At 40.5% G+C, this 24,257-nt stretch overlaps 1 protein-coding gene across 3 annotated transcripts in view; it reads left to right on the top strand.

Moving 5' to 3' along the window:
• The first annotated feature begins 25 nt into the window (after nucleotides 1-25).
• The window catches only part of phactr2 (phosphatase and actin regulator 2), a 55,734-nt gene continuing 31,502 nt past the window's right edge, over nucleotides 26-24,257 (top strand). Inside the window, exon 1 of one of the 3 annotated variants that reach the window (XM_055227096.1) lies at nucleotides 26-200. In XM_055227096.1, coding sequence (XP_055083071.1) covers nucleotides 26-200 — 175 coding nt within the window. Of the gene's footprint in view, nucleotides 201-8,759; nucleotides 8,926-19,557; nucleotides 19,724-24,257 lie in introns of those variants that run through there. The other 2 variants (XM_055227097.1, XM_033979351.2) reach the window with 2 other exon arrangements.

Here is a 24,257-nt window from a genome sequence, read left to right as displayed (position 1 = left end):
GAGTTTGCAGAGTCTGATTCTCAGGATGTGCGCTCCGACAGCGGCGGCGGTGATGGAGGAAGAGGAGGAGGAGGAGGGACTCGTTCACCTGGAGATGAAGTCGTTCTCGGCTCTGTGGCCTCTTCCTCGGTTCCGTTCTCACAGTGACATCTCCGGGTTCCACTCCAGAGTCCTGCAGCGGCTCAGAGGCGCGCGCTCAGGTGAGAGCAGTGACGTCATCGGTCACGTCTGTGACGTCAGACGCGTTTGTGTCTCGTGTTGACGTTTATTTTATATTTATATTTGTGCATCAGTGTCTCCTGTAAACACTTAAAACACATCAGGGAGAAATGTTTAACACTTTAACCAGAACAAAGTCATAAAAAACAAACATGGCTCTTTCGGCTCTTTATGGGATCCGAATCTTTTCCGTTCATTTCAAAGAGCCGTTCAAAACACTGGCTCTTTTACTGTTTAAGACAAAAGACAAAGTGAGACTCATTTCTCTGGAGTCTGTGATCAGGGGAATTTCCAATCATTTAAACTGTTTTTATGATGTTAAATGTTAAATGTGTTTGTTTTTTGTGCATAAATCTCTCTCTTGTGGCTCTGAGCCGATTCTCGTTTTGTTTAATCTTTAATTAAGATAAAAATGCGACTCTTTAAAAAAAAAAAATAATAATCTGAATCTAACGTCACATCCCCAAGAGAAAGTCCCTCCTGAGCCGCACTGAGCCGCACTGAGCCGCACACTTTGCATGTAACACGGCTCTTCTCCCTTTGACGTGTGACCCGGCTCTCGGCTCTCGGCTCTCGGCTCTGGCTCAGTGCTTCTGTTTCTGTTGTGGTTTCAGTCACTTCCTCAGAGGCTTCACCTTCTGCTCCAGTGACATTTACATCTGAAGATCAGGGTTTGACAGGAAGTAATGACGTAATGACCGGAAACAGCGCGCCAGGCCACACGCCGCTGTTTATACACACACACATACACTTATACACACACACATACACCCCTACAGACACACCCCGACACACACAGACACTTATACACACACACAGACACACCCCGACACACACAGACACACACAGGGGCAAAAAAGTATTTATTCAGCCTCAATTGTTCAAGTTCTGTTTCTTAAAATGATGAGAGACGCCTTCAGTTCAACTATGAGACAAAATGGAGAGAAAGAATCCAGGAAATCACATTGTAGGATTTTCTTTTATGAATTTATTTGCAAATTATGGTGGAGAATAAGTTTTTGGTCAATAACAAAAGTTCATCTCATACTTTGTTTTATTCCTTTGTTGCAGTCACAGGTCGTTTTCTGTCTGAGGTTTTCTCTGTTGCTGTAGTTTGGTCCGTTCCTCCTGCAGATCTCCTCTAGAGCTGTGATCTTCTGTGGGGTTGAGATCTGGAGACTGGGTCAAATGCTTCTTCTTGTTTGGGATCAATGTCTCGCTGAAAGACCCAGACATGTTTCATCTTCATGTCCTCGCTGATGGAAGGAGGTTTTCACTCAAAGTTTCATGATACTTGGCCCCGTTCATTCTTTCCTTTACACGGATCAGTCGTCCTGGTCCATTTGCAGAAAAACAACCCCAAAGCATGATGTTTCCACCCCCATGATTCATAATAGGGGTGGAAACACGACAAGTTGAGTTTTTGCACAGTTGTATTTTGGTTTGATCTGACCCTGTGACATTCTCCCAATCCTCTTCTGGATCATCCAAATGCTTCTGTCAAACTTCAGACGGGCCTGGACATGTCCCGTCTTAAACAGGGGGACACTGCAGGATTTGAGTCCCTGGCGGCGTAGTGTGTTACTGATGGTCCCTTTGTTTTGGTCCCTCTGCAGGTCGTTCACTTGGTCGCCCCATGTGGTTCTGGGGTGAGGTCTTTGTGGACCCCAGATCGAGGGACATTATCAGTGTCTTGTCCATTTTCTAATAATCGCTCCACAGGTGATTTCCTTCTTACCTGTTGCAGATTGATGTTCGGGGCCTGGTGTCTACAGTTTTGTTTGTGGTTCCTTTGCTCTTTGGTCTTGTCCATAGTGGAGTTTGAGTCTGACTGTTTGAGGTTGTGGACATGTGTCTTTTATACTGAGGACGAGTTCAAACAGGGGACGAGTGGAGGACAGAGGAGCCTCTTAAAGGGGAAGTCACAGGTCAGAGACGCAAATCTGACCAAATACTTTTTACTGACAAATTTAGCAATAAATTCATAAAAAATCCAATGATGTGATTTCCTCGTTCTGTCTCATTGTTGACATGGACATTTACATATTTATTATATTATATTTATATATGTGCAGAGCTGAAGTATTCACTTTAGTTACTTAAGAAAAAGTACACCAGGACAAAAAATACTCAAGTAAAAGTATCACATGAAAAAATCTGCGTAAAACCATTAAAGTACCTGTTTAAAAATGTACGTAAAAAGCAAAAGTATTTCACAGATTTTGAGTCTTATAAAACTTCAGATGTGGTGATTTTGATCAAAATTTGAGCTGAATCAATGTTTTTTTTTTTCTGTTTTTATTTGTTTATTTTAGTTTTGCTCAAATTCTGAACGTGTTAAAAAAATACCTCAAACTATAATAATAAATACTTTTACTTTTCAGTCCTGTTAAAAAATGTAGTGCAGTAGAAAGTACAGATACTGCTCTCAAAGTAAAAAGTATCCACTGTGAAATGTATTTAAGTAAAGTACAAATACCTCAGAGTGTACACATAAATACTGCACTTTAATACTTGTTACATTCCATCTGTTTTTACGTCAGTTTCAATTTTTTTTTGTTTTAAGTTTTATTTTTGCGTTACATCTGTCACTCAAATCATAACTAGGGTTTTATGTATGTGCTTTTCTCTTTTCTTCTGTTCTCTTCTTTTCTTTTCTGTTCTCTTCTTTTCTCTTCTCAACTTTTCTCTTCTCTTCTCCTCTCTTCTTTTCTCTTCTTTTCTTTTCTCTTCTTTTCTTTTCTCTTCTCTTCTCCTCTCTTCTTTTCTTTTCTTTTCTCTTCTTTTCTTTTCTTTTCTCTTCTCTTCTTTTCTCTTCATTTCTTTTCTTTTCTCTTCTCTTCTTCTCTCTTCTTTAATCTTCTCCTCTCTTCTTTTCTCTTCTCTTCTCTTCTCTTCTCTTCTCTTCTTTTCTCTTCTCTTCTTTTCTCTTCTCTCTCTTCAAACATAAACCATTGTCGTAGATGTTGCAGTGAGCACATGAGACACCAGGGGGCGCTGGTTCACTGTCTTTGTCATGGCTCAGACAGAGTGTGTCCCTTTAATCGCACGAGTTTAAACGATATATCGACTTTATTTATAATTTAACTAAAGAAAAAACAAATATATTTACACAAAACTGACTCCTGTAGATTTAATCCATGTTCTAATGTTTTTACCTTCTCAAAAAACAGACCTGGAGTTGTGTTTTGTTTCATTCTCACATGTTTGAGTTTCACTTTATTATTAGTCTGTAACATCTACAAAGCTCAAAACGCGACGTTCCACCTTGTGATGTCATCAAGTGGTAGTTTTCATGTTAACTCCTCCTCCTTTTACCTTTAGTTCAGTCGCAGATTGGTAATTCCAGAGTTTAAATGATCCAAATGATTCTATAAATGAAGGTGCGTGGAGTTTAAAAACACAGCGGAGCACTTCCTGTATCACATGATTACATCACAAGGTGGAACAGAGTGTTGATTTAGACACAACAGTGAAATAAAAACCTCAGGATCATGTAGAGCGGGGGAAAGTGAATTGGAGCCAGAGTCGATGGTCAGTGATCACTTCCTGTTTGTGACGCGGCGTGTTAGCATGTTAGCATGTTAGCATGTTAGCTACATCTATTTATATAAAGAGTCTAAGGTTAAAACACAAAGACTGAAATCACAAACTGGAAACAGGAAATAGAGTTAAATGTTTAACAGTAAAATCTGAGACAGCAGAAAAAAGACGACAGAAGAAGAAGAGGAGGAGGAGGAGGAGGAGGAGGAGGAGGAGGAGGAGGAGGAGAGAGGAGGAGAGAAGAGGAGGAGAGAGGAGGACAAGAGGAGAAGAGAGAAGCAAGAAAGAGGAGAGCAGAGGAGAGAAGAAGAGAGAGGAGAGGAGGAGGAGAGGAGACAGGAAAGGAGAGAGGAGAGAAGAGGAGAGAAAAGGAGAGAAGCGAGGAGAGGAGAGAAGAAGAGAATAGAGGATAGAGGAGAAGAGGACAGGAGAGAGGAGAGAAAAGGAGAGAAGTGAGGAGGAGGAGAGGAGAGAAGAAGAGGAGCGAAGGAGAGAAGCAAGAAAGGAGAGCAGAGGAGCAGAGAGGAGGAGGAGAGAAGACAGGAAAGGAGAGAAGAGGAGAGAAGCGAGGAGGAGAGAAGAGGAGAAGAGGACAGGAGAGAGGAGAGAAGGGAGAAGAGGAGAGGAGACAGGAAAGGAGAGAATAAGAGTAGGAGAGAGTTTCAGGGGGGGGGACAGGAGACCAGAGAGAAAAGGAGGAGGAGAGAAGAATAGGAGAGAAGGAGAGAGTTTCAGCTGCAGAGGGAGGACACAGGGTGAGGACACAGGGGAAGGACACAGGGTGAGGACACAGGGGAAGGACACAGGGTGAGGACACTGGAGGAGGACACTGGAGGAGGACACAGGAGGAGGACACAGGGGGAGGACACAGTGTGAGGACACAGGGTGAGGACACTGGAGGAGGACACTGGAGGAGGACACAGGGTGAGGACACAGGGTGAGGACACTGGAGGAGGACACAGGAGGAGGACACTGGAGGAGGACACGGGGGGAGGACTCGTCTCAGAATAGCTCTGATTACAGTGTTTTGTCGTGATGTAAAGAGCCGGTTCCTGTCACTTCCTCCAGTGGCTCTTTGTTTGGGGAAGTGTTTAAAGGAACAGATTATGTAAAACCTCCAACTGTCTCACTGTCCTCATGTAAAACCTCCAACTGTCTCACCGATCCGATTCTTTGGTGTGATTCACTGGCTCCCGTTTCATCTTCAAAATGTCGTTGATTCTGTCCAAACGTGTCGCTCTGTGGGTCCTATGAGGTCAGAGGTCAGAGGTCAGCTGGGCCGGACTCAAGCCCAGAGGTGACGGAGGCTTTTCTGCGACTCTGGAGCAGCGCCCCCTGCCTGTCAGACCCTCTCAGTCGTTAAAAACCCTCCTCTTCTCCCTGGTATTTAACACTCGACAGGACGTACAGGTGTTTTATTGTTTTATTTGTTTTATGTGAAGCTCCGCCCTGAGCTTCTCTCCGTCTCTGCGTCTCCTCGTTTCTCCTCGTTTCTCTTCGTTTCTCCTCGTTTCTCCTCTTTTCTCCTCTTTTCTCCTCGTTTCTCCTCGTTTCTCTTCGTTTCTCCTCGTTTCTCCTCTTTTCTCCTCTTTTCTCCTCGTTTCTCCTCGTTTCTCTTCGTTTCTCTTCGTTTCTCCTCGTTTCTCCTCCTTTCTCCTCGTGCCTCTCTTAAGCTGCTCGCGTCTCTGCTTGCGTCTCCTTTTGTGAGTGTGAGTGCGTGGGAGGGAGCCGCGGTCTTAGAGCCAGGAGTTATTTTCTCGTTCGTCGTCTTGGAGCCGACGTTCGTTTTTCTCGTTTTGTCCTCGTTTTGTCCCATCTGTCCATCAGTGACTCTGCGGCGGAGTTACTGGCTCAGCCTTTAACTCTTATTAATGCGAGTGGAAACACGACGACAGCAAAGCGGCAGGATGTGGAGTGACGCGGCTGGTCGGGCTCCTGCTGACCTGTGACCTGTGACCTCTGACCTGCTGACCACACACATTTGTAAAGAGATGATCGTTTAAAAAAACAAGATTAACTCTTTTGTTTATGTTGATTTCTCCAGTTAGAGTCCATGAGATCACAGTTTCTCAGCACAAAAAGTGGCTCAGTTGGTAGAGCGTTTGCCCTCTGATCCAAAGGTTGCCGGTTCAAATCCTGCTCTCAACGCTCTGTCCTTGGGCAAGACACTGGTTTCTTGATGTAAAACCCTTTGAGTGAAAAGCGCAGTGTAAAAATGTGACTTTTTATCAAACACAAACCTGCACAGATCCATTTAAAACATTAAAAACAGGAGCAGGTTGATCATAAATGTTTATCTTCACTTTATTAAAAGCTTTTTTCTCACATTTCAGTTCTAGAGGCGACAGTTTTTAGACAATCAGGAGCTGCCGTTGTTCCATAAACACATTTAATAAACACATTTACACAGTGTTGTTCTCCTGCTTTTCCACAGAGAGATTAGTTTAAAATTCTCCCGTCTGTGTATCATAGCAACCAAAGAGCCAATCAGGAGCGAGGCTGTTGAAGGTAACGCCCCTTTCTACCTGATTTGTCTGTTATTAATGTTCATATCTTGATTTACAGACACAATAGTGAAATAAAAACCCCAGGATCATGTAGAGGGTTAATACGAACATTTAAGACCAGAATGAGTCTGACAGGAGCAGAGACAGAGAGAGGAGACAGTTTATCAAAAGAAACAAAAATAAAGTAAATAAAAAATAAATAAAAAAAAACCCTCAAAATAACAAAAAAATACATATTAAAAAAAAAAAAAAAAAAAACACTCAAAATAACAAAAAAATACATATAAATAAATAAAAAATGAATACAAAAAATTAAAAAAAACCCACCTCAAAATAACAAAAGTAATTAAATATCAAAGTCCAAATAACCCAAAAAAAAAAAAAAAAAAGAAGAGCGGGTTAATACGAACATTTAAGACCAAAATGAGTCTGACAGGAGCAGGGACAGAGAGAGGAGAGACATACAGGTGATGGTCAGTGATCACTTCCTGTTTTAACGCGGTGGCGGCGGCGGCGGCAGCGGCGGGTCAGCTCTGTCCGTTTATATAAAGTGTGTGTGGTGTGTGTGTGATTATCTCTGTTGTGTCCATCTGTCGTTCACCTTTTCTCATAAATCAACAGTCACATGACAAATATTTACTGTTCCCGTGCGCTCCGTCGATAGCCCTGTGTGTGTGTGTGTGTGTGTGTGTGTGGGTGTGTGTGTGTGTGTGTGTGTGCGTGCGGGGGTGTGTGTGTGTGTGTGTGTGTGTCATTATTTGTACATTTTACACAGTTGGTTTAAACATAACAGGAAATTAAAAATGAGTTTGGCGTCATTTTTGTGGCACGGGCTTTAAGACGTTTACGATTTGTAAATGAAACGCCGAAATCCTTCATCACCGTCCGCTCGTGTCCATGAGGGGGCGCTGTGGCTCGAATGTTCCACAGTGGAGCTTTAGCCGTGTGTGTATATTTATTTATTTATATCCAGTGTTTATGTCTTGATGGGAGGTGTTATGGCCAGAAACGGTAACAGATCTGACCTGTACCTCGTCTCAGTGGCATCGCCTGCTCGTCTCCATGGAGATATGTGTAATGCCCTAGTGTGGGACATTTGTGGCAAAAAAACATCTACAAGAAACAGTTGGCAGAGTGTTTAGTCGCACCTTTAAACGTCACACACAGACCTGGAGTTGTGTGTTTTGTTTCATTCTCACAGATTTAGGCTGAGTTCTTCTTCTCTCAAACTGAAAACACTCTGTTCCACCTTGTGATGTCATCATGTGGTGATACAGGAAGTGCTCCACTGTGTTTTTAAACTCCACCTTCACTAGAATCATCTGGATCATTTAAACCTTGGAGGACAAAAGGAGGACGGGAGGAAGACGATGATGCCAGGAGGAGGACGACAGGAGGACAGGAGAAAGAGAAGGAGGAGGATGACAGGAGGAGAAAGAGGAACACAGGAGGAGGACAGGAAGAACACCATCTGCTTTTCTCTGTGCATCTGTCTATGAATGTTTCTTTTTCTCTCTGTGTCTCTCTTTATCTCTATCTATTTCTATCTCTCTCTCTTTATCTATCTATCTCTTTATCTCTTTCTCCCTCCCACTCTCTCTCTCTGTATTCTCCAACTCTCCTGAAATAAATCTCTCCTTTCTTGAATCTCTCTCTCCCTCTCTCACACTCTATCTCTCTCTTTCTCTTTCTCTATCTCTTTGTCTGTCTCTCTCTCTATTCTCCATCTCTCCTGATCTAAACGTTGCTGTTCACTTGAAAACTCCCACTTGATGACATCACAAGGTGGAACGTCACATTTTGCTCTTTGCAGATACAGAGTCAGAGTAAAGTGTTAAACGTGTGAATGAAACGACACGTCAGCAGAAAACGACTTAAATCTTCCCCGGGGTCAGTTTCGTGTGGTTTCGTTCCTTTATCTTCGCGGCGAGTTCCACAGGTTCCTCTCGTCCAAACTCGGCGTTGACTTTTTATAGAACGCCTCAGAAAATGGAGAGAGGAGAGGAGAGGAGAGGAGAGGAGAGGAGAGAGGGACTGGAGCCAGAGGAAAAAGCGATTGGCCGAGACAGAGATGGAGATAAAATCAGCTGGAGATGTGCGGCGTCGCGGAGATGGAAAAACATTAAGTTTTAATGCTCTTTATTGGAGTGGACGGGGGACAGTGGGCCGTCCCAGAGAGAGGAGGGACGGAGGGGAGGAGAGGGGGAGGAGAGGGGGAGGAGAGGGGGAGGAGAGGGGGAGGAGAGGGGGAGGAGGCACTGATAGAGACATGAGAGAGGGAGGAGAGGAGAAGAAGAGAAGAGAGAGAGGAGGGACAGAGAGACACGAGAGGGGGAGGAGGCACTGATAGAGATACAAGGGAGGGGTGAGAGGAGAGGAGGAGAAGAGAAGAGAGAGAGAGAGGAGGGAGGAGAGACACAAGGGAGGGAGGAGAGGAGGAGGAGAGAGAGGAAGCACCGAGAGAGACATGAGGGAGGGGTGAGAGGAGTAGGAGAAGAGAAGAGCACACACACTCACACACACAGACAGACAGAGCGGGAACAGGCAGAGAGACGGAGGACAGAAGTGGACCATCCGCTGGAGGACGCTCGGTCGTGTTGCACAGATCCCCCCCTCAGCGCTCGGCCGCCGCGACCCCCAGACATGGACGATGACGGTGAGACTTCCTGTCGTTGGCGGTTGTATAAATAGAAGCGGAGAGTGAAGCGTGTCCTGAGAGTGCGGTGGAAGTGTGTGTAAAGTCCCGTTTGTGCGTTTGTGTAAAGAGCTGACTCAGGTGTGACGGGACGCGCTCGTCGGACAGATCTCTGCGGGGCGGGTCTGGTTTTTCAGGTTTTCACTTTGACATGTTTCAATTCCTTTGTTTTTTTTTACGCTTTACTTAAGTCCTCGCTAAACGTCGAGGTGGAGCAGAGATGATGGATTTTGTTCGTGTGCCCAGCGTTGCATTATGGGTCGTTCTGGGTCTGTTGTGTGGAGTTTAAAATTAGAATTGAGGGTTTTTTTCACACCTGATGCTGAGTCGGATCATTTAGAATCTACAGCAACTGATGGTCGATAAAATCCGCTGATGTTCTTGGGTCGATACGCCGATTATTTTCTGCTAATTTTGTGTTTTAAATGCGCCACAAACTTCCCCCAAAGCCGTTTTTTTTAACCACATACCCATAAAAGAGCAGTGTGATCAGTTATTCCGTCACATTAAAGTGTAAATCTAAAGCTTTGTGTGACTTTTTATGCAGCAGATCGACCAAAAAAAACCCAAAAACATCGCCCCCTGGTGGAGATGTCAGGCTGCGACGCTAAAAACGCCAAATATGGAGCCGACGACGAGCCGATAAATGGATCTGTCTCCGTTTAAACCTGCGTCAGATTCTCAAAAAGAACAAACGTAGAAAAGTGTCGAGCTGCGAATCAGTTCACGAACGATCGAAGGTTTAGCGTTCAGCCACAAGAGCTGTGACGTCACAAACCCGGAGAACGAGGCGCGTGAAACAACAGTGGCTCAGTTGGTAGAGCGTTTGTCCTCTGGTTTGACCCTTGAAGGTGGAAAAACGCTGCATAAAAATGTGACTTTTTATAATTTGTCGTGAGTTTTTAAGCAGATTTGAATCATTTCAGATCAATTTATTCTTTAAAAAACTGTGTAATGTTCCTTCGTGTGTCGGTTTGTGGTTCATAAATCTGCTCAGTGGATCAACAGAGACGTGAGAGTCAATTTGAGTAAAAGAAAATGAAAGTGGAGAGATTTTTAATGAGATTTAAGCTGTGAAAGTTTGAGTTAATAACTTGTCTGACTCAAAATAACAACTAAAGTGTTTCATTTACAGCAGCTCAGGATTTAGAATCATATTGTAGATTTATAATAGTTTTTGTGGTTTAAATCTGCTCTTGGTTTTTGTGTCAGTTTCAACATTATCTTTTATTTTATTTTATTTTATTTTATTTTATTTTATTTTATTTTATTTTATTTTATTATTTATTTATTTATTTATTTATTTATTTATATTGTATTTATATATTTATTATTTTATTTATTTATTTATTATTTTATTTTATTTATTTATTTTTTCATTTATTTATCTTTATAAAACTGAAACAAACCAAACCGGTTCAACACATTTTTATTATTGTGTTTTAATTGAATCGTGAGCAGAAAAAGAAGTGAACAAAGACGTGACTAATTTGTAGTTGTGGTTAATGTGACAAAAACTCATTTGCAAGTGAAAGCAGCACGGACACACACACACACACACACACACACACACACACACACACACACACACTCTCACACACACACACACACGCTCTCATGCATATACATGTTTGTGTGTTTGTGTGTCCAGGGAGACCATGGTGTCGTGGTCGTGCTTCGTGAGGTGTGATTCTGACCCTTTGGCTTCGTTCCAGTTTCTTTAGAACATTTTAATATCTGGATGTTTCAGAGTCACATAAATGTTTAGAGTCTGAAACGTTACAGCTTCATTTCTTCTCTGTGTCGTCTTATTGGTAAAATCGCACAAAGCCCTTCCCCGAATAGTTCAAATGTCCTTGAACTATTTTAGAGACAGACCGATATATCGATTGGACAATGCGTCGGGCCGATATTTTCTCTTTTTAGCGTTTCAGCTTTTGGTCTTAAATCTCCAGAAGAGGCTGGTGTTTGGTTTGGTCCGAGCAGTTTCCTGAAGAAAAGAAGATTTATTTGAAACACTGACGTCCAAAGTCGACACTGAACAAACTTCACGTCCAGTTTGTGGAAAATTCCTCAGTTTGGCTCAGATATATCGACTCTCGGTGGCTCTGGAGCCTAAACAGTCGTTATCACCTCTGGTCCGTCTCTAATCTGTTTCACAGCTCGTATAAAACCACACTGTGATGTCATCGTCACATTAATGATTCAAATCCTCTAACATTTCTACTCGCTGATGTTGTGTTTGTGTTGTACATTTGTGTGAGTCTGAGTTGATTTATACAGTTGTAGTTTTCAGTTGTGTGTCGTTCACTCTCCTCCGTCGTCTCTCGTCTCTTCGCTCTCACTTTTCTCCCACAGAACAGTCAGAGCGTTAAGTCTGTGTCTACGGCTCTAATGCTCCAGCGGGATGTGACCCCCCCGGGCCTCACTCTTATCTCACTCTTGTCTCTTTGCTCCTCATGGCCTCATTTATGTCTCACTGTTGTCTCTGTGCTCCTCCTGATCTCACTCCTGGCCTCACTCTCATCTCCTTGCTCCTCCTGGCCTCACCCCTTGACCTCACTCTTGTCTCACTCCTGGCCTCACTCCTGTCTCACTATTGGCATCCTCTTGTCTCACTCCTGGACCAACCCTCCTGGCCTCACTCTTGTCTCACTCATGGCCTCACCCTCCAGGTCTCATTGTCTCACTCCTGTCTCACTCACGTCTCACTCCTGTCTCACTCTTGGCCTCACTCACGTCTCACTCCTGTCTCACTCACGTCTCATTCCTGGCCTCACTCCTGGCCTCACTCACGTCTCACTCTTGGCCTCACTCTTGTCTCACTCCTGGCCTCACTCACGTCTCACTCTTGGCCTCACTCCTGGCCTCACTCACGTCTCACTCCTGTCTCACTCACGTCTCATTCCTGGCCTCACTCCTGGCCTCACTCACGTCTCACTCTTGGCCTCACTCTTGTCTCACTCACGTCTCACTCCTGTCTCACTCTTGGCCTCACTCCTGGCCTCACTCACGTCTCACTCATGGCCTCACCCTCCTGGCCTCACTCCTGGCCTCACTCTCGTCTCACTCCTGGCCTCACCCTCGTCTCACTCCTGGCCTCACTTTCCTTTCCTCTCTGCTCTGGCAGGATGTCAGTTATTGATCGAGCAGCGTTTTAGTCGTGGTGGATTGTGATGGCGGATTATGGGTCGAGCCAAACGCAGAACAACAAACAGGAGGTCGGGTTTCAGAGCAGCGGCGTTTGGACGAGAAGAAAAACAGAAATACTGCGTTTATGTTTTTGTTTACACGGCACAGATGGGACGGACACTTTTCAGAGTGAGACGATGTGACACAGAGTTTTCTATTGATCACATTGGATTTAACTGATATTTAAAAGGTGAAGCACAAATACTGAACAGACTTTTTCTATAACTGTATCTATAATAATATTCATCTGTATCGACGATCGTCCTGTAGATTGTGCTGATGTGCTGATGTCGTCTGAAACACACGACTCTGCACTTGTCGTAATGAACTGGGCGTCGTTGACCCCGGACGTAATAATCTAATAATGTGATTTTGCCGGATCCGGAGAGCTGGACCCAGAGCATCAGAAGAGCCGAGCGGAGGAGCCGTGATTCATCTGGAACATGTGTAAAAATAAAGACCTGGAAAAACACGAGCCAGAGACGATATTTTAGACCAGAAATGTGAACCTGAAGAGAAAAAGAGAAAACGATACTTATCTGTGACCACAGCAGGAGAATCAGGAACCGTACGACACATGTGATCAATATGACCCATGTGACCCGTTTAGCCCAGGGTTTAACAAGGGTTAGACCGGGGTTATACAGAGTTTAGACCCAGTTTAGACCCGGTTTAGACCCAGTTTAGACCCGGTTTAGTCCCGGTTTAGACCCAGTTTAGACCCAGTTTAGACCCAGTTTAGACCCGGTTTAGACCCGGTTTAGACCCAGTTTAGACCCGGTTTAGACCCGGTTTAGACCCAGTTTAGACCCAGTTTAGACCCAATTTAGACCCAGTTTAGACCCAGTTTAGACCCAGTTTAGACCCAGTTTAGACCCGGTTTAGACCCAATTTAGACCCAGTTTAGACCCGGTTTAGACCCAATTTAGACCCGGTTTAGACCCAGTTTAGACCTGGTTTAGACCCAGTTTAGACCCTGTTTAGACCTGGTTTAGACCCAGTTTAGACCCAGTTTAGACCCTGTTTAGACCCTGTTTAGACCCGGTTTAGACCCGGTTTAGACCCTGTTTAGACCCTGTTTAGACCCAGTTTAGACCCAGTTTAGACCCGGTTTAGTCTGGATCTTGGTCTTTTGAAGCTGTACTTTTGTGGTTCTGTTGTTCGACTTTTACAAACATGTTCTGAAAAACGTCTGATTCTTGTGTTTGGTGCAGTTTTAATCTGCGCTCACATAAATGCACTGGGTGTGTTAGCGCCCCCTGCTGTTCGGCTGCTGTTGAGTCACAATCTGCTGTCGACAGTTTGATCTAAATCACAGAAGCACAGACAGAGGATCCTCTTTAAACTCTTTAAACTCTTTAAACTTTATAAACCTGATCGTCGTTGTCGTTCCTCGTCGTTCTGTTTTATCGTAGAGTCACGGCTGAGTTTGGACTTTAATAAATAAGAAGCTCAGGCAGAGGAGACTTCACTTAAACAATTATTATCTCGAGCTTGTGCTGAGGTCACTACTTAATATTTGATGAGTTTGTTCCTCTTCCTCCTGCGCCGCCGTGTTCTGCTCAATAAAAACATCACGCCGTCCTCGTTTCACCCAAATCAAAGACATCAGGTGTTTTCAGACGAGCTCCTGACTCTGCTCTGTGGATTTAAACTTCTTACCCATAATGCTCAGCGGGACTGACCCCTCCAGAGAAGAACTGTCCAACATCACAAACTCCACATGACGTTCAGACGCGTTTCCTCCGATACTTCAGGCTCCTCTTTTTCCTGTCGCTCTTCCTCCTCGTTACATCACGTTCGTCCTTTCAGAATATAATTGTTGTGGTGATTTTATTTCAGGTTGACATTTCCTGAAGTTTCCTGAAGCAGACACAGTCAGACTCACCACTAGAGGGCAGTGTTTGAGCTCATGTATGAGGTTCATTTAATCATTTCATAAATTAAGACTAATTTAAGCTAAAAAATGAGCAGGAAGAAGAAAAGTTATTAAATCTCACCTCTATTTTCATTTAGGACATAAATGAAATGTTTGTTTGAGCTTTTCCTATATATATATATATATATATATATATATATATATATATAGTATATATATATAGTATATATATATATATATATATATATATATATATATATAGTATATATATATATATATATATATATATATATATACATTTACACACATATAAACACAGACTCAGTTCAATTTAAAAGCAGCACAAAGTCACTGACATTAAATTATATCAGACATGTCCAAACTGCGGCCCGGGGGCCAAATGTGACCAACTTTTTACAGGTGATTGGCCCATGTTACTTTAAACAGTACTTTTTACCGCACGCGTTACTTTAAACAGTACTTTTTACCGCACGCGTTACTTTAAACAGTACTTTTTACCGCACGCGTTACTTTAAACAGTACTTTTTACCGCACGCGTTACTTTAAACAGTACTTTTTACTGCACATGTTACTTTAAACAGTACTTTTTACCGCACGCGTTACTTTAAACAGTACTTTTTACCGCACGCGTTACTTTAAACAGTACTTTTTACTGCACGTGTTACTTTAAACAGCACTTTTTACTGCACGTGTTACTTTAAACAGTACTTTTTACTGCACATGCACATGTTACTTTAAACAGTACTTTTTACTGCACGCGTTACTTTAAACAGTACTTTTTACTGCACGTGTTACTTTAAACAGTACTTTTTACTGCACGTGTTACTTTAAACAGCACTTTTTACTGCACGTGTTACTTTAAACAGTACTTTTTACTGCACATGCACATGTTACTTTAAACAGTACTTTTTACTGCACGTGTTACTTTAAACAGTACTTTTTACTGCACATGTTACTTTAAACAGTACTTTTTACTGCACGCGTTACTTTAAACAGTACTTTTTACTGCACGTGTTACTTTAAACAGTACTTTTTACTGCACATGTGACTTTAAACAGTACTTTTTACTGCACATTTGTGAAAATCGACTTTGACAAGCCCATATCAAATATTTACTGTGTCCTGTGAGGACGAGTGTGAATAAAGGTCGAGTGCTTCAGTTGAACTTGTCGTAAACAGATTTAAAGTTTTCACTCGGGCTCAGTTTTGTCTGTTTTTATTTGTGGCCCTTAATGAGAAAAGTTTGGACGTCTCTGTTTTATCTGAGCCGTTTTAATCTGAGGCGTTTAAACTGAAACAGAACGAAAAACCTCAACAATGGAAAGAAAAAGAAAACAATAAACATAAAGTAAAACCAGCGCCGACACGAAGAAAGTGTCAGTGTGAATTTAAACTTTAGATTTAAACTTTAGATTTAAACTTTAGATTTAAACTTTAGATTTAAACTTTAGATTTAAACGTTATATTTAAAGTGTCCTCTCTGTATCAGACCAGTCCAGGTCTTCACACTCACACAAACTTTTATGACTTTTATTTACATTAGGAAATATAAAATTATAAGTTTTCTCTTTCAGAACAAAACACTTTTACTCGTCACATGGTAATAACTTAATATGATTAAAGTTTAATATTTTCAAGGTCAGGAAATTTGGACTGGATGAAAAGACTGAGTATGTTTAAAAAAAAAAACAAGGTTACAAATAAAAAATATATATATTATGTCACTTAATAGAAACAACATCAGGATTTCTGTTCACAGCTTTATTCCATATTTTTTGTTTTTATTTGACTTTAAATGTCCTGGAACTTTCAGTTAAACAGTTTAAACACAAAGACACTGATATTTTAATGAGCAGCTCTTGGTTTTATTTCTAAAGTGAAATATAAAAGTTAAATATAAAGTTAAATATAAAGTTAAATATAAAGTTAAATATAAAAGTTAAATATAAGAGTTAAATATAAAAGTTGCGTGTGTTTCTGCAGGAGACACATCAGATCTTTCACTTTGGCTCGTGACATAATTATCAAAGTTCCGGTCTGTGTCCGAGTATCAGACTCACTCTGATCTTTGATTTATCGTCTGTAAAACTCGAGGGTCACAGTATTTTTATAAATGACATCATGTGTTTCGTTTCCACAGACGTTTGTCCTGATCTCAACAGTTTTATCGTTGATGTTTCTAAACAAACATGAAACACATCGAGACGCACAGAGTTTTATTTTTTATTTTATTTTAACTGGACATGGGACTTTTATTGTGTTTTCCTGATAATGTTAAAGATGAACTGTTTTATGATGTTATTGTGATGAAATGTGTTTTAATTCAATTCAATTCATTTATTTTTGTAACGCCCAAAATCACAACAACAGTTGTCTGAAGGGCGTTCATGTTTTGGTTGATGGGGGAAACCGGAGTACCCGGAGGAAACCCATCCAGACACGAGGAGAAACATGAAAAACTCCACACAGAAAGGCCTGGGCGACCCGGGGATCAACCAAACACACAAAAACACAACAACACACAAAAACACAACAACACACAAAAACACAACAACACACAAAAACACAACAACACACAAAAACACACAACACACAAAAACAAACAACACACAAAAACACAACAACACACAAAAACACAACAACACACAAAAACACACAACACACAAAAACAAACAACACACAAAAACAAAACAACACACAAAAACAAAACAACACACAAAAACAAACAACACACAAAAACACAACAACACACAAAAACACAACAACACACAAAAACACAACAACACACAAAAACACAACAACACACAAAAACAAACAACACACAAAAACACAACAACACACAAAAACACAACAACACACAAAAACACAACAACACACAAAAACAAACAACACACAAAAACACAACAACACACAAAAACACAACAACACACAAAAACAAACAACACACAAAAACACAACACACAAAAACACAACAACACACAAAAACAAAACAACACACAAAAACACACAACACACAAAAACAAAACAACACACAAAAACACACAACACACAAAAACACAACAACACACAAAAACACAACAACACACAAAAACAAACAACACACAAAAACAAACAACACACAAAAACACACAACACACAAAAACACAACAACACACAAAAACAACACACAAAAACACAATAACACACAAAAACACAACAACACACAAAAACACAACAACACACAAAAACAAAACAACACACAAAAACAAAACAACACACAAAAACACACAACACACAAAAACAAAACAACACACAAAAACACAACAACACACAAAAACAAAACAACACACAAAAACAAACAACACACAAAAACAAAACAACACAAAAACACAACAACACACAAAAACAAAACAACACACAAAAACACACAACACACAAAAACAAAACAACACACAAAAACACACAACACACAAAAACACACAACACACAAAAACAAACAACACACAAAAACAAAACAACACACAAAAACAAAACAACACACAAAAACAAACAACACACAAAAACACAACAACACACAAAAACACAACAACACACAAAAACACAACAACACACAAAAACAAACAACACACAAAAACACAACAACACACAAAAACACAACAACACACAAAAACACAACAACACACAAAAACAAACAACACACAAAAACACAACAACACACAAAAACACAACAACACACAAAAACAAACAACACACAAAAACACAACACACAAAAACACAACAACACACAAAAACAAAACAACACACAAAAACACACAACACACAAAAACAAAACAACACACAAAAACACACAACACACAAAAACACAACAACACACAAAAACACAACAACACACAAAAACAAACAACACACAAAAACAAACAACACACAAAAACACACAACACACAAAAACACAACAACACACAAAAACAACACACAAAAACACAATAACACACAAAAACACAACAACACACAAAAACACAACAACACACAAAAACAAAACAACACACAAAAACAAAACAACACACAAAAACACACAACACACAAAAACAAAACAACACACAAAAACACAACAACACACAAAAACAAAACAACACACAAAAACAAACAACACACAAAAACAAAACAACACACAAAAACTCAACAACACACAAAAACAAAACAACACACAAAAACACACAACACACAAAAACAAAACAACACACAAAAACACACAACACACAAAAACACAACAACACACAAAAACACAACAACACACAAAAACAAACAACACACAAAAACAAACAACACACAAAAACACACAACACACAAAAACACAACAACACACAAAAACACACAACACACAAAAACACAACAACACACAAAAACACAACAACACACAAAAACACAACAACACACAAAAACAAAACAACACACAAAAACACAACAACACACAAAAACAACACACAAAAACAACACACAAAAACAAAACAACACACAAAAACACAACAACACACAAAAACACAACAACACACAAAAACACAACAACACACAAAAACAAAACAACACACAAAAACACACAACACACAAAAACAAAAACAAAACAACACACAAAAACACAACAACACACAAAAACAACACACAAAAACAAAACAACACACAAAAACACACAACACACAAAAACACAACAACACACAAAAACAAACAACACACAAAAACACAACAACACACAAAAACACAACAACACACAAAAACACAACAACACACAAAAACACAACAACACACAAAAACACAACAACACACAAAAACAAAACAACAGGAAAAATCAGACACAACAAGAAAAATCGGCCAGACGAGGAGGAGGAGAGGGAGGTGGGTGGAGGAGGAGCAGAGGGAGGCGGGTGGAGGAGGAGAGGGAGGCGGGTGGAGGAGGAGAGGGAGGCGGGTGGAGGAGGAGAGGGAGGCGGGTGTTCATATTAATGTTAATGTGTGTTCACTGCACAGGGAAAGAGCAGGAACTAAATCTGATACAAATCAACTTTTATTTTGTAAGATTAATGCATTTGTGCATGGGCCCTGACAAAAAAAATAAAAAATTAAAAAAATAATAAATTAAAAAAATAAAAAATATTATTATTATTATTAATACATAAAAAGCTAACACATGAATAAATAAATAATCAAATAAATACATGAATAAAAAAATACATACATACATAAATACATGAATACATAAAAAATACAAAAATACATGAATAAAGAAACAAAGAAAAAGAAAGAAAGGAGACAGGAGGTGGCAGGAGGTGGCAGGAGGTGGCAGGAGGTGGCAGGAGGTGGCAGGAGGTGGCAGACCCCGTCACCCTTTGACCTCTGCGCTGCTCTAATCTGCGACATTCTTCAGCTGCTCCGCGTGTTGTGCCAGACAGAGAGAGGAGGAGGAGAGAGGAGGAGAGAAGAGGAGGAGGAGGAGGAGAGAAGAGGAGGAGGAGGATACGACGTAGAAGCCGCGCGCAGCCCCGTCCGAGGCGCAGGCACCAAAGTTTCCAGTGAGAGTAACGGACTGGAGAAAGAGTCTGAGATGAGCTTCAGGGGAAACGGGGACGAGCTTCACGCGGCGCTAAAGGCTCAACATGGGGCAGGCTGCGGTCTCCACCGTGTCCCACAGCGCGAGCGGTGAGTACAGAGCCACAGAGAGCCACAGAGAGCCGCACTGAGCCGCACTGAGCCGCACTGAGCCTCACGCGGGACAGAGCCGTGCGCACGAGCCACATACCGCTATCTTCACTCAGGAAGTGTCTCATTTCTATTTTAGTCGCGCACTCACGAGCTCGACGTACATTCTTGTAGCAAAAAGATCTCGAGGCTTTACATAAGTGAGATTAAAGTCAAGAAACGCGCTCAGGGGAAGAACGTGACCGCTGCGTAAAACTGCGCCAAGAGAAAAGCGTTTATGAGATTTACGTGAGTCAGAAGACACCGTGACATGGAAGAAAGACACAAAGAGGAACTAAACTCTGACCTGACTGTGTTTGTGATCTGAAGCAGCCTCAGCACAGACCTACACCGGGACAAACTCACGAAACAGACTCAGTGGAACAAAGTGACCGCTGCGTAAAACTGCGCCAATAGAAAAGTGTTTATGACGAATTAGAAAACTGAGAGATATGGAAGAGACTCAACTTAGGACGTAAACTCTGTTCTAGCTCTGTCTATGATCTGAAGCAGCCTCATTTTGGACCTACACTTGGACAAACTCATGGTTTAGTAGAAGAATGTGGACTGCTGCTCCAATAGAGAGGTGTTTTATGAGTTTTATGGCGAATTAGAAGATCGAGTGACTTGGAAAAGAGCCTCAAAAAGGAACTAAACTCTGTTCTAGCTCTGTCTATGATCAGACGTAACCTCATTTTGGTCCTACACTTGGACAAACTCATGCTTAGTAGAAGAATGTAGGCTGCTGCTCCAGTAGAGAGGTGTTTTCTGAGCTTTATGGCGACTTTAGAACATTGGACCTTTTAAAAGACTTGGAAAAGAGCCTCAACTTCGGACTTAAACTCAATTCTATCTCTGTGTATGATCAGACGTAGCCTCATTTTGGACCTACACTTGGACAAACTCATGCATTAGCGGCTTAGTGGAAGAATGTAGGCTGCTGCTCCAACAGAGAAGTGTTTTATGAGGTTTTTTTGCAACTTTATGGTGATTGGGCGACTCGGAAAAGCGTCAAAAAGGAAATAAACTCGGTTCTAACTGTGTCCATGATCAGAAGCAGCCTCATTTTGGTCCTACACATGGACAAACTTAAGTGTTTTCTGAGCTTTATGGCGACTTTAGAACATCGAACCTTTAGAAGACTTGGAAGAGAGCCTCAAATTAGGACTTAAACTCTGTTCTAACTGTGTCCTTGATCAGAAGCAGCCTCATTTTGGACCTACACTTGGACAAACTCATGCTTAGTGGAAGAATGTAGGCTGCTGCTCCAACAGAGAAGTGTTTTATGAGCTTTTTTTGCAACTTTATGGTGATTGGGCGACTCGGAAAAGCGTCAAAAAGGAACTAAACTCGGTTCTAACTGTGTCCTTGATCAGAAGCAGCCTCATTTTGGACAAACTTAGGTGTTTTCTGAGCTTTATGGCGACTTTAGAACATTGGGCCTTTTAAAAGACTTGGAAAAGAGCCTCAACTTCGGACTTAAACTCAATTCTATCTCTGTGTATGATCAGATGTAGCCTCATTTTGGTCCTACACTTGGACAAACGTAGGTGTTTTCTGAGCTTTATGGCGACTTTAGAACATCGAACCTTTAGAAGACTTGGAATAGAGCCTCAAATTAGGACCTAAACTCAGTTCTAACTGCGTCCTTGATCAGAAGCAGCCTCATTTTGGTCCTACACTTGGACAAACTCATGAAACGGACTTAGAAGTATCCTCATTTGAGTCCTACACTTTCCCCACTGCTTTATGGTGACTTTATGGCGATTGGCGACTTGGAAACGCGTCTAAAAAGAAACTAAACTCCGTTCTATCCGTGTCCAGCCTCATTATGGTCGTACACTTGGACATATTCATTTAAATATCATGGCGCTTTCCGTTTTTTGAGCTGTAAACTGTTTATCCTCAGACCCAAAGCAAACAAAAGAAACCAAAGAGAGCGATAGCAGGGCCGGGAGTAATCTGAGCAGAACTGAAGAAGCGTCTCGTAGGAGTGAAGACGTTTAGCTGCTCGTCCAAGCCGCGGCTTGGACGAGCAGCTAAACGTCTTCGCTCCTACGACGTTTTGTCCAGTTGACGGATTTAAACTTCGTCTTTTGGTTCTGGAGAGTTGCGTTTTGTTTTCGGACAGTATCTAAATCCAAATGCTGTTGTAGTTTTACGTCAGAACAAAGCCGCAGATGTTTGAGTGAAACTTCAGGCGTCGAGGAAACAGGCGAGTTTTGATGTAAGTGTGAAAATCTCTTACAAAGCTGATATTTTCCAGCGCTGCATAATTTCCGAATGACATTTGAACTAAACTAATCAGAGGAGTAGATTCGTCTTTGAGCTGCCTCGGACTCGTTTCAGCGGCTCACACCCGGAACAAAGTGAAACGGCCGTGTTCTTTTGGTCATTTTGTGCGTTTTCTGTCTCGTATTCACTTTATTATGGAGGAAACACGAGTTTATCTGCAGTTTAAGGATTTTCTCTGTTTCGTAATCGACTTTAAACCTGAAATACACAGAGACAGAGGTGGAAGAAGTGCTCCGGTCTGTAAAGGAAAAGGAGCAAAAAATATTCAAGCAAAAGTAAAAAAAAAAAGTACCTGTTTAAAATGTAAGTAAAAAGTAAAACGTAGAAGTATTTTGTGCAGATTTTCACATCAGAATCAGAATCGTTAGACTTTTATTTCCATTTTCAGTGACACAATTCACAAACGAGGAACTTTCTTCTGTGATAAAATGCAACATAAAACACTGAATAATAAAAATATATAAGTTAAAAAAGATGTACTTAAAAAATTTGAGTCTATTAAAGTTTCAAATGTGGTGATTTTGTTGAAAAGAAACTTCAAAATTGAATCGTTTCTTGTTTTTTAAATATTTTTTATGCTCAAACTACAAATCCCTCAGACATTTGAGCAGATTTCAAAGAATAAAAAACATACTTTTACTTTTTAGGAGTAGAAAGTACAGATACTGCGCTCAAATGTACTCAAGTAAAAGTCAAAAGTACACACTGTAAAAAGTACAGATACCTAAACGTTCTACTGAAGTGCAGTACTTTAATACTTGTACTGTGTTATCTTCCACCTCTGATGCACACCAAGCAGAGTACTGAAGTAAAAGTATAATCTGTAAAATGTACTCGAGTAAAGTACAGATACCTCAAATGTTTTACTTAAGTACAGTACTTTGCTTTTACTCGGCTGCGTCCGTCCTCAGAAGAAGAAGAAGAAGAAGAAGAAGAAGAAGAAGAAGAAGAAGAAGAAGAAGAAGAAGAAGAAGCTTTTGTGTGGAACAGGCCTGTCGTCATAGCAACAGTCGCTCAAATTAATATAGACGATAAAATTGAAACTGACAAATCAAACCCAGAGCAGATTTAAATTTACAAAAGTGTTAAAAATCCTGAGCTGCAGTAAATAAACAGCAGAATGAAACAGTTGAGTCTGTAATGAGTCAGACAGGTTATTAATACAAACTTTTACGTCTTAAATCTAAATAGACACAAAATAACCAAAAATGTCCCAGTAGAGCAAATAAAAAGTGCACACGACAAATACTGACCCACATCTGTCACATGTGGATCGACAGGTTGTAGTTGTTGAGGTGGTGTAGGTTTTGAAACGATGCAAGCTCCGCCCTCCTGCCTCTATAATGTCAGAGCGATGACGATGTCCACGGAAGAAATGACCCAAGTGTTAAACCTGCAGCCCCGAGCCTCTGTGTGCTCAGATAAAATACACAGTTTACTCAGGACTCACTGGAGTTTGTGGTATTTCATGTGTCAGGGGCAAAAAGACATGAAGTATAAATACTGTCGTTATGTTTTGGACGAATGGACTTTTTAGACTAGACCTTTGTAGCATAGACTGTTTATATAAATGGACGTAGCTAACGTGCTAACACCGCGCTACAAACAGGAAGTGATCACAGGTGCATCGTTTTGGTCTTAAATATTCGTATTAACTCGCTCTACATTATCCTGGGGTAAATTTTTTTGATGTATTTAGAGTTTATTTTGTTATTGACATTTTTCTTTTTTTTATTTTGAAGGGTTTTTGTTTGTTATTTTTATTAGCTTTTTTAAGTTATTTTGAGTTTTTTATAGTTATTTTGAGGGCTTTTGTTATTTTTATTAGATATATTTTAGTTGTTTTGGTCTTAAATGTTCGTATTAACCCTCTACATGATCCTGGGGTAAATTTTTTTTTTATGTATTTAGAGTTTATTTTGTTATTGACATTTTTTATTTATTTATTTATTTTTTTTTGCTTTTTTTGACATTTTTATTTTATTTTTTTTTTTATTTTGAAGGGTTTTTGTTTATTTTTATTAGCTTTTTTAAGTTATTTTGAGGGCTTTTTGTTATTTTTATTAGATATATTTTAGTTGTTTTGAGTTTTTTTTGTTTATTTCCTTTTTTAAGTTATTTTAAGTTTTTTTTGGTTTATTTTTTAATTATTTTGAGGTTTTTATTTATTTATTTATTTTTTATTTAGAGTTAATTTTTT

The sequence above is a fragment of the Periophthalmus magnuspinnatus genome, chromosome 15 (genome assembly GCF_009829125.3).
Source record: "Periophthalmus magnuspinnatus isolate fPerMag1 chromosome 15, fPerMag1.2.pri, whole genome shotgun sequence".
In the NCBI taxonomy this organism is placed as follows: Eukaryota; Metazoa; Chordata; class Actinopteri; order Gobiiformes; family Gobiidae; genus Periophthalmus; species Periophthalmus magnuspinnatus.
The sequence above is the reverse complement of the archived record's forward strand: the minus strand, read 5'-3'. Positions and strand labels throughout refer to the sequence as shown.